Source organism: Hoplias malabaricus, chromosome 17 (assembly GCF_029633855.1).
Source record: "Hoplias malabaricus isolate fHopMal1 chromosome 17, fHopMal1.hap1, whole genome shotgun sequence".
Classification (NCBI taxonomy): domain Eukaryota; kingdom Metazoa; phylum Chordata; class Actinopteri; order Characiformes; family Erythrinidae; genus Hoplias; species Hoplias malabaricus.
The window spans coordinates 34421610-34433664 of NC_089816.1; the positions used below are offsets into that span (position 1 = coordinate 34421610).

General features: G+C 47.3%; 1 protein-coding gene across 1 annotated transcript in view; it reads right to left on the reverse strand.

The window, feature by feature from the left end:
• Positions 1–12055, reverse strand: part of ntrk3a (neurotrophic tyrosine kinase, receptor, type 3a) — a 237670-nt gene that overhangs the window by 171813 nt on the left and 53802 nt on the right. Inside the window, exons 2-3 of the mRNA XM_066648906.1 lie at positions 11115–11189; positions 6365–6436 (exon numbers count right to left, since the gene is read on the reverse strand). Of these exons, the coding sequence (XP_066505003.1) occupies positions 6365–6436; positions 11115–11189 (147 nt within the window). The remainder of the gene's footprint in view (positions 1–6364; positions 6437–11114; positions 11190–12055) is intronic.

Below are 12055 nucleotides of genomic sequence, written 5' to 3' on the forward strand. Positions count from 1 at the left end.
AGAGTGAGTGAGTGTGGTACGGACGGCTGTTCTCTCCGCAGCACAGGCTCCCAAACACACTGAGAGCAAAGAGAAAACACACACACACAAACAGAGAGAGAGAGAGAGAGAGAGGCATGCACACACTAGCGGTCAGAGAGGACTTGTCAAAAACCATCCCACCATCGCACAGTGGGCCTCACAGCCCCCACAGCACAACACACACACACACACACAGCCGTGTACACACTCACAAATGCGTGTACGCCAGCTTGTGTCGTGGGAGTAGAGCTGAAAGCAGGCTAAAGGCAACCTAGCAATCTCCCTATCCACCGACCGCCAACGTGGTGGGCAGAGCTGTCTCCACGGCAACCCAAGCCTCCACTCAGAGAGTGTGTGTGTGTGTGTGTGTGTGTGTATGTGTACCTCACAGTCACTAGAAAACACTTCAATGTGTGGGCTGGACACTGAGGCAATGAATCACAAGCACATGCTCCTCTTCCTCTGGTTCCGGTAGAGATAATTTGCCAGGTCCAGTTCCGGGTTTTACTGACCCCTAGTGATCAGCTGGGTCAGAACCTCCTGCCTAGCCATAAGGTCTTCATCGCCTGATTCATGCAACTTTCACAAAACCTGGAAACAAGTGGAGATTCGAGCGCTGTGGATGACTCAGCTTCAGTGTGTAGAAACAAGCTCCGCCTACCAGCAAATCATTTACATATAATTTACATAAAGAGGCTTTGGTTGATGAGATAAAATGATTAGATGGAGCTCAGAGCTTCTTGAGCCAATGGCTGCACACGGAGGTGAAGTTTAAGTGCACAGCTGCCTCTACTGACCAAACTGTACAGGGTTAAACTGAGGGCGCATCTGAGAGTGGAGGAAATGGGCGGAGTCAGTCATATTAAATAAATGCACATTGTAATATGTGTTTAAATGGAAGATGGAGGAGAAGCAGTGTGTGTTTATATCAGTGCACATGGAATCAAGCATCAGTCGCATCTTACTCACACACACCGCTCCACATTAAAAGATACAGTCGCTTCTTACTCACACACACTACTCCACCTTAAAAGATACAGTCGCTTCTTACTCACACACACCGCTCCACCTTAAAAGATACAGTCGCTTCTTACTCACACACACTGCTCCACATTAAAAGATACAGTCGCTTCTTACTCACACGCACCGCTCCACCTTAAAAGATACAGTCGCTTCTTACTCACACACACCGCTCCACCTTAAAAGATAGTCACTTCTTACTCACACGCACCACTCCACATTAAAAGATACAGTCGCTTCTTACTCACACACACCGCTCCACCTTAAAAGATACAGTTGCTTCTTACTCACACACACCACTCCACCTTAAAAGATACAGTTGCTTCTTACTCACACACACCGCTCCACCTTAAAAGATAGTCGTCTCTTACTCACACACACACAGCTCCACCTTAAAAGACTGAACGTTTCCACACAACTGTAGATGTACCCTTTAAGTAAACAATTAAACAGTTTGAGAGACTGAGTCATTAGAAGAATCTCAAAATAATAAGAAAACACATTAATAAGTAAAAGTTTTTGTTTTGTTTGTTGCGGAAATGCACAGTGTTAGCGTCATTGTCTGCTCCTGCTCTTATTGCTATGGCAATTATTGATGATGTACCAGACCACACTACACTTCAATTCACTGTTCACCTCCCTCTCTCTCTCTCTCTGATCCTCCATCCACTGCAATCACAAATGAATATTCTATCATCCAACCACCCAGCCTTAGACACGTGTGTGTGTGTGTGTGTGTGTAGAGCGGCCAGGTAAAATGAGGGTCATGGGATAAAGAGAGGAACTCATCATCTCAAAATTACCCAGAGTGCTCTGCTCTGGCTGCCCCCATTATCCTGCTGAACCTCACACAGAGTAAAGTGTGATCAACTCAGAGAGAGAGAGAGAGAGAGAGAGAGAGAGAGAGATAGTGGGTGGTTACAGTCACTTGGAGTCTATGGATTAATCCCCTAATCTGAGATAAAGACAAAAAAACAGAGATCCTAAGAAAGACAAAAGATCTGATGACCTCATTATTCTCTCTCAGACAGAAGAGAAGAGAAGCACTTACTCCCTCCTCCCTCCATCAGAGTGTCATTCATAAACAAACCCAGCCAGACAGATATGAATGATCAGTGTCATCTCAGACTCACCCAGCGCTTTTCCACTGCAGGCTCTCTACTCTTCTCTACTCTGCTCAACTGGACTTGACTCGTCTGTTTTGATTCTCCACCAGGTGAATCAGGTCCTGGTTCTGGAAGCGGGTTCTTGTTTAGTGGCTGTTCTCTCGTGGTTCAGAGCGAGTCGAGTAGGGACTAAACCGTGGCGTGTAAACCTTGCAGAGCGCTGATCGTCCAGAGAGAGTCGTCACTCTACGCCACGCAACGCAGACGACCAGCACCAACTCTCCATCTGTAAAATCTCCAGCTGCAGCAGAGATCACGTTTGTTTTTATCCGACTCACGACGGCAGCTCGTAAAATGACGCCGTGGTCTTTTGAAGAGGTTCAAACGCTCCTTGGATCGGTGGCCGACGAAAGAATCCAGCGAGAGCTGGACGCTGCAACAAGGAAGGAACACACTCTACTGATCTGTCTGAACTGATGACGGAGCTGTGTTCAGTCCCAAACAACAACATCACGCCAATACACCATGAGTAAACACCGCTTAACGTTACCACCGCCGTTGTTGTGGTTTCTAAAGCCCACTGTTCTCCTTAGAGATGGGGGTGTGAGGAACGTGGAGATGGATGAATTTCGCAGGGTGAAACATGAACTTGGGTCACATGACTAGGGAAGCTCACAGGTGCAGGGGCCTGGCAAGTCATCACCAAGAAGGCACACGAGGACAATACATAACACCGTTAGAGACGACACCGGAAAACCCACCAGGGACCAATCAGAGAGTAGAGTCCGGTAGAGTCCAGAAGAGTAGGTACCATGTCGTGGAAACACACCATTGGACAAGAACCAGAGAAAGGGAGGGAGTAAGAATGTGAGATTGAAAAGAGAGAAAGAAAACACAACAACAAAAGCCCCACTGTGTTTGGAGAGCACAGGGCTGGGGATGAAAAGCTGATTCCTGGAGGAGAGTGTGAAAGTGACATTTGGAGGAGGGCTGTGGGGTGGGGTGGGGTTGAGAGGGATTTAATGAGAGTGACTTTCTGTCACCACTTTGGGGAATAACCTTTTACGGGTCTCACTGACAACCGTCCCTCACTGTAGACCACCACCGACAGAAGAGAAAAACACACCACAAAAATACGTAAATAAACAAATAAAGAAAGAAACTGAAGGATGGACAGACAGAGACAGAGAGAGAGAGAGAGAGACCGCCTCCAGGAAGCCACACTCGCAACCTTTCCATCATGCCACACTGCGACACATGAAAGACAAGCAGCAGAACTTCAGACGGACCCCTGAAAGCCACAGGGCCACGACATCGATCCCCTCGTCTTTTATCTAAAGCGGTTGAAAACAAATTTCCGCCGGTGGCTGAGGGATTGAAGAAGTAGAGAGGACAATGAAATAAACATCGGAACAGCTGATCGTTAACCGGGGCGGGTCGAGGAGCTCGGGAGGATCTGCGGAGAAGTGAAGGTGCTGGAAAAGAGGGCGAACAGATCAATTACAGCGTGATCAATAAGCACGCACTCACCCCTAACACTGTATGATGATGGGAAAATGTCACAGACACCACGGCTGCTTTCACCGACTGGAGTTCAGACGTCTGACAAAAACGGGGAGACGTGGTCAGGAAGCCACGTTCATTCATTCATTCATTCATTCATTCATTCATTCATCAATTGCTTCATCATGTTAAGGGTTACGTTTTAGAGACTCACACACACTTGTGGACAGTTTCACACACTCACACATTCACTCACTCACTCACACACACTTGTGGACAGTTTCACACACTCACCCAGTCATTCACACATTCACCAAGTCACACACACTCACACCTGTGGACATACACACACACACACACTCACACATTCACTCACTCACACACACTTGTGGAGAGTTTCACACACTCACCCAGTCATTCACACATTCACCAAGTCACACACACTCACACCTGTGGATACACACACACACATTCATTCAGACATACACCCTTGTGGACAGTTTCACATACTCACTCACTTACACACATGTGGACAGTCTCACACACTCACCCATTCATTCACTCACAAACACTTGTGGAATGTTTCACACACTCAGTCACTCAGACACTCACCCAGTCACACACACACTCACCCAGTCACTCACACACACTCACACTTGTGGACAGTTTCACTCACCTGTCACACTCACAGAACCATGAACAATTTCACACATTCACCCAGCCACTCACGCATTTGTTTCACCGTGTGTGGGTTGGTGGGCTCCAGATTCACACATTAATGTGCCCAGTGAGTGAAGAATGGAGATTCTCCTGATGCAGCAATGCCTCTACAGTCAAGGGACTGCTGTTATTACCCAGTGGGCTTTGCTGCATGGCTTGGTCAGCGCAGGCCCGGACCGTCTGGGCTACAGTTATCGATCTGGACAGGGCAGCTCATCTGTATCCGGAGGCCGGACCCCCGGGGTCATTACATTAGCTGCAAGAGGGGGGCTGATGGATGGCTCGCTCAGCTGCAGCCTTCGGGACATAAAGCACAGGAAATGGATCAGAACACGAGACGCTTTGTTCCGGGGTCTGACCACTTCACGAGCCGCCTGGAAAAGCACTGGGCTTTTACGGCTTATAAAAGTCAGCGCTGCGTGAAAACTGAAGCTGGAAAACATCGTAAGCACAGAGAGAGGAGCATAAAAACCAACGTCCCGTCATCTCAATCTTAAAGGGGTCATATCATGATAAACTCCCTACCTCTGTGAAAAAAGACCCCACAGTCAGTCTTCTGTGCGCCGCCTGAGTCAGAAAACACGGGATAAAACGAGCCGTTCTGATTCTGCTCCGCTTCTAACGTCAAGAGCAGAGACTTTAGAATGGCCCCGCCCCCTCGTCTGAGTCTGTCCAATCACAGCGCTGGACCCGTGTTTATGTGAGAGCACAAAGTAACGGAGGAGAAAGAGAACCGAGCGAAAACAGCTAAAAACCAGAGCTTCTGCTCCTCGCTCCTCACTGCTGTGCGCTCGGGGTCGGGGTGAACAGAGAGCGGCTCATTATCATTTAAAGGAACAGGTGCTGAAAGCAGAGATGGACTACAGTCTGTAATTTTAGAACCATACCGTGTTCCTCTATGATCAGTGGAGCTGAGAGAATGGATAATGTGTTTATGGCAGAGTAATGGTCATGTACCTCCACGACTGTGAATTGTACATGAGTAAACATTATGGTTTGACAGCTATGAGAATGGACTGCTGGGGGAGTGTTTTCCAGCTGAAAGAAGACCCCCGAGCTGCAGTCTGTAAACACTGTCTCTAATATTCCTGCATTCCCACGGCAAGGCTTTAAAACGCTCCAGCGGGCCTTTCAGCTTTCAGCAGGAGCGACGCTTCTCGCCTCACGCAATTTGATGTAGACACCCATGCTGACAGATGCATTATAAAGTCACAAACACGCGGGCACGCCGCCCCCAGACGCACCTCCGGGTGGCGTCCTAGTGAAAATGGAGAGTGCCTTTTTGGGCCCTGATGGACAGCCCAAATTGGGCCGGATGGAGAAGAGGTGACGGATAGCGACTCGTCACGTTCTCATTCACAGCTCGAAGAGAATAAGAAAATAACAGCTCTGTCATTTTCGCCTGTTTCAGCCTTCATTAAAAACCTCATCATCATCATCATCTCTCTCTCTCTCTATCTCTCTCTCTCTCTCTCTCTCTCACAACTTCATTTATTGCCACTCGCTCACTTTGCCTCAATCTCAAACAACCTCTGTTTGCTCCCTGCAGACAACACTGCAGACAACACAGGGTCCTGAGCGCTGAAGAACAGGGGGGGAGGGGTGTAACAAAGTATGCAGAGCCACCAATCATATATGTATATTTAAAAAGAGAGAGCAAATCTCTTCCAAGGTTTTATAAAGCACCAGTGTCTTGTAACAGAACACTTTTGGTGCCATATTTTAAGATTCCTTAAAAATAATCATAGAAAAGAGCTGTTCAAAGAAACAAAGTGCAGCTTTTGTGCGCTGAAATGGCTCTTTGTGTTGTCACCGAACTGAAACCCCCTCCATAAGGCACTTGGTGAGAAGACAAAGCATGGAGCAATGTCTCCGCAATCGCTCCCTGTCAAAGTGAGCAGCCGCTGCGCAGACGTTTCCCTGGTAGTTTTTGTAAAAGGCAACAATGGCGGTTCAGGCGGTTCCCTCTCAGATTCACACAGAACAGGACTTACATGTAGCGCAGGTTTCGGTTCTGAGCGAAGGCTCGAGGTAGGATTGTCCGCAGATTGCAGTTCATGATGGTTCTGGAAAAGAGAGGACACAAAGAGCACAGACTGAGTAATTTACTCATGTAACAGTGGTGATATATCACACACAAATCAGGTTTAAAACGTTCTGTGTAACGTAGCATTGTAATTCAGAACTCAGACTTTCTCCTGCTCTTTTGTCGATTGACAGTAGCTTGTGTAGTAAAAAAAATGACAATTTAAATTTTAAAATTGTCTAAACCCAAGCTCAGGCGGCAAGGTGGCGCAGCAGGTTAGTGTCTCAGTCACACAGCTACAGGGGCCTGAGGTTGTGTGTTCGTTTCCGTTCCGAGTGACTGTCTGTGAGGAGTGTGGTGTGTTCTCTCTGTGTCTGCGTGGGCTTCCTCCGGGTGACTGTCTGTGAGGAGTGTGGTGTGTTCTCCCTGTGTCTGCGTGGGTTTCCTCCGGGTGACTGTCTGTGAGGAGTGTGGTGTGTTCTCTCTGTGTCTGCGTGGGTTTCCGCCAGGTGACTGTCTGTGAGGAGTGTGGTGTGTTCTCCTGTGTCTGCGTGGGTTTCCTCCAGGTGACTGTCTGTGAGGAGTGTGGTGTGTTCTCCCTGTGTCTGCGTGGGTTTCCTCCGGGTGACTGTCTGTGAGGAGTGTGGTGTGTTCTCTCTGTGTCTGCGTGGGTTTCCGCCAGGTGACTGTCTGTGAGGAGTGTGGTGTGTTCTCCTGTGTCTGCGTGAGTTTCCTCCAGGTGACTGTCTGTGAGGAGTGTGGTGTGTTCTCTCTGTGTCTGCGTGGGTTTCCTCCCACAGGTCTGGTTTCCTCCCACGTTCCAAAAACACACATTGGTAGGTGAATTGACGACTCAGTAGTGTCCGTAGGTGTGAGTATGTGAGTGAATGTGTGTGTGTCGCCCTGTGAAGGACTGGCGCCCCCTCCAGGGTGTATTCCTGCCTTGCGCCCAAGAACAAATCCAAGAACAGAACACATCCATCACAGTCTTCTGCAGCTCTTTTTCCTGATGGAGCTCATAACGAATGCAGGGCCCAATAAACTCTTCACTCACCGTTTTCACACTGCTTCACTTTTGTTTTTTTAATACAGTGAGAATTATATTTTAAAACTATACAGATCCATAAATTGCAGTTATACATTACAGACAACAACAAATCTGAGAATGTGTGTAATCCCAGAAAAGTCACTGTGTTTGTGTTTATGTGGGTTTACTAATGACAGCTAAACAAAGCAACTGCCGACTATGCCTACTCTCCTCCAGAAGTTACATAGTGCAGTTTCTGCAGTGCTGAGCCCAGAGTAGCAACAGCACAGAGGATCATCACAATGATTCCGAAGCAGTCATTTTAAGGTAAAAATCCTACCTAGTGTTCCTTTAATTTGTCGCCAAATTTGATTTAATTTTGTTTCAATTTAAAATCAGTGCCTCATGGGAATGTATTAATATTTAAATAAATAAATAAATACAAATATTTGAAACATCTCGATAAGTAACATGCCAAAATTGTTATTATTATGCATCTGAGACCCTGTAGAGGTCTAATCTACCAGAACCAGGAGCAGCCGGATCATTCGCCGCTTCGGCCCGGCCCGAGAGAACCCGAGCACAGATCCAAACAGACAGAGAAGCAGAGGCTGAGCTCTGGGGATGAAAATGACAGTGAAGTTCGAGGTTATGTAAATGGCAATGAAAACAAGGATAAGCTGTGATGGTATCTATGGCAACGGTGGCGGCTACTCCGGCTGTGACCGCCCACCTGCGGAGAGGGCCGACTGGGTCATGCCAGCGTCAGGGAGGGCTGAGTAGCTGCTGGTTTAAGGGCTCGTTTACGGTAAATCACACGCCCGGTGCAGAAGCGAACCGACTGAGCGGCTCGTGTTTGGGTTTTTAAAGTGCCTCTGACAGCAGCACGGCTCGGGGGCGACCGTTTTAAAAGGGGGACTGAAGAAAGAGTGAGTAAAAGAGGAAAGAAGTCTTCATCGTCCCTTCTTCCCAGAGCCTCATTACAGCCGAGATGGGCATTAAGAAGCCGTAACCCTGCTCACCCTCCACCCCTCGCCCTCCTCCTCCTCCCGGGGCTATTCTTACCGGCATCTGGAATCTATTATGTTTATTGAACACATCTTTATCAAGGGCATCTGCGAGATGTTTATTTGTGCTGGGTTCGCGCAGCTCTTTTCATTACTGTCTGTGGAGGGAGTGATAAGATTGGTGTGTTCCTTTGCAACAGGTCTTTCAGAACCCCTACACACACACACACACACACACACACACACATCCAATCTGTGAAATTGTGGAGTCATTACATAGACTTCCATTTATTGTGTGGATACTAAATGTTTAACCCTGACCCTAACCTTATTATTAACCCTAAAGGGGCTGTTCCACTACGTGAGCCCTAACCTACTCACACACTACCTGGTCCCTGGTAGCTTTTCCATTCACAGTGGGCCCCACCAGGGTCTAAGCCCAGTTCCATGGGCCAGGACCAAACTTAACTACGGACCACGCAATGGGAAAGTGCCATAACCTTAACCTTTAAACGTATGTCTTGACCTTATAATGTAATATTATACATTGTGGGAACCCGCTGGAGTGGTACACACACACACACACACACACACGATATACACCCTACAAATGCATCATAATGAATCGCAGTTGCATCGTCTACACCTCGTCTCCTACTGATCGTGTCTTAGTCAAATCCACAGAGAAATGAAAGCAGACGCAGTAAAAATGTGGTTTTTAGAATAAAGTACTTGACTATGTACACGGATCGTGATCTGGTCACAGTGCCCCCTGTCGAGACGGTGTGGGGGCTGGGGGGTGAGGTACACTGATGCTGGATGCGCTGGCCATGGACTGTAGGGGGCCTGTGCCAATAAGGCCTCAGGGAAGCTGCTATATTTGCATTTGCTCCGCCCCTTGTACAATTTGGATGTGGACCGGGGTTGTCCATCCATACATACAGATGTGTGTGTGTGTGTGTGCGTGCGTGTTTGTGTGTGTATGTGTGTGTGTGTGTGAGCAAGTGAGAAAGAGAGAGAGTTAGATAATTCACCATCTGTGTGATGCTGAATGAGGTTCCTCCAGTTCTCAGCACGGAGCTTACACCAATCCCTGCTCACGTTCCCTTGTGCAGTTTCTGCAGTGATGAACCCACAACGACCGAGGTTCTGTTCTCTATTTTGAAGCTGTAATTTTAAAGTAAATGTGGCCTACTGTTGCTTTAAATGTAATACTCTTACACTACACTAAATGATCACTGGATTAGAAACACCTACCCTGTATCTACAGCTCCACTGACCACACAGGAGCACTTTGTTGTTCTACAGTTACAGTCTGTAGTCAGCATGTTGCTCTGCATACTTTGCGTTAGCTTTAGTCAATACCAAAAATCTCCATTAGGTTTCTCCATTATTTTCGTATAAGGCTGAGTTTGAGCTCCGAGTCCTTATCCCCGAGACCTTCTAATCAGCTGCTAGAACTCCACCAGGCCTGCAGTAATCTGCTGAGGAGGATGTCGGAGGAAACGGTGTGTAGATGTGAGCGTGGAAGAGCGTCTCCACGGGGAGCCACTGCCATTTTTGTGAAGGAGGAGAGGAGAGCGTCTCCACAGCAGGGAGGAGGAGCTGCAGCTTAGCGCTCGGCCAGACGGAGGGGTGATGGGGACGTAATTAAATTTCCTGGCCGCTCCGGTTCTGTTATTTGATCAGCGCAAAGCAGGCCTTGGGGAGCCTCTTTTGTTTGCGCTTCGACTTGAAAGGAATTAAGACTGCGCTGCTGAACCGGCCGCTGGGGAAACACTATGCCCAAATGACCAGCAGGACGGCTGCTAGCGCCTTGTTGCTGATGCTAACCCAAAAAAAAAAAAAATGTGGAAAATAAATGCTTCACTGCGAATAAGAGACCTCGATGAAGTGGCGGGAGCTTGTCATGTCTGAGCCCTAGGTCAGTGTGAGATTAATGACTCCGGTTGCCAACTTTCTGAAATCAACTTAAGGAACGCAGAGGCCAGGGGACCAGTCTGCACTTGTAAATCCTTTTCGACTGTAGTCAATCAGATAAAGCCAACTACCATCAGGATGGTCAGTGCCTGGCAAAGCAGAATCTGTCTATGTATTTTGCAAATTCTGTATCACCAGTGACTGTCTGTGAGGAGTGTGGTGTGTTCTCTCTGTGTCTGCGTGGGTTTCCTCCGGGTGACTGTCTGTGAGGAGTGTGGTGTGTTCTCTCTGTGTCTGCGTGGGTTTCCTCCGGGTGACTGTCTGTGAGGAGTGTGGTGTGTTCTCTCTGTGTCTGCGTGGGTTTCCTCCTGGTGACTGTCTGTGAGGAGTGTGGTGTGTTCTCTCTGTGTCTGCGTGGGTTTCCTCCGGGTGACTGTCTGTGAGGAGTGTGGTGTGTTCTGTGGTGTGGTGGTGGCTGCTGATTGACTAAATAAATTTGACGACAGATGAAAAGTGTGTTCACTGTTGAGGAGCCGTGGAGGATCCGCCCCTAGCTCTGACTGAAAGAGAGCTGCATGTTTCTGTCTGAAACCATTGTCTTAAAAGTGTGACCTCAAAAATACGGACCGAAACGGGTCCAGTATTGGTCGAAAAAACCGGAATGCATTATTTAGTGTCCAAATAAGTGATGATTGGCAACACTGTTAGTGACTAGCTACAAGCCATTAGCTATTAGCATTTAGAGATAAAGAAGTGCTACTTACAGTCTTTGGATTCCAGTGTACAGCGCCATGTCCACGTCACGTAGAGTCTGGAGGCCTGACCAGTTCTCTATGTGTCTGCAAAGAAGAGGCAAAGCCGTATTAGACAGTAGTACAGAACATAAAAATCAGTGAGTTTTAGCACATTTTGGAGATACGGATCCATATGTAATGAAACACCCAGCGGAGAAGGCACCAAAATGATTTCATGACTCATACTGCAACGTACCTCACATATTTTATGAACAGTGTTGTTCACACACTCAGAACATAGTGTTATAGACCACTGTGCACTGGCTGTACCTCCATTATTCTCCATTCATAATGCTCTGTGCCTATACACTGCTCTTTCTTTGTTTTCGTACTCAGGTTTTGATCAAAGAAGGATAAGCCCTCATGCACCTGAGGGAGTTTTTCTTCTAATGGTCGCATCCGTGGCCCTTTTTACTCATTACAAAATTAAGGATTAAATACACTTGGCTTTAATTAATGTAGTCAAATGAGGGTGCGATTTTTACATACAGACGGTATGGTAGAGGTACATTGTACATTTAGTTAACAATAAACATACGGCAGTGGTATTAAAGTCCAGTTGTGTTCCCTAATGGTTCATTACATTATAATTACAATTATAATACAACAAGGTACAATTATATTACCGAACTAATTGTATTAAATAAGTACCCTTCTGGGTACCACCACAGTGACATTATTTCTGAGAGTGTAGGGACAGGGAAGGAGGCAGTGTGCAAATGCAAGCTGTTTTTATAAAAAAAGGGCGCATAGTGTCTTTGATGTGACGCACTGAGTAGCACCCCCTAGTGGGTTAGTGATAGTACCCTCCCAGGTAGCAATGAATATTTGCATCTGCAGTTCTATTTTGGCCCACATTTGGCCTCGAATAGCAGTAAACAACTCCGCCTATGGGCCAGTGAATGGAGAGT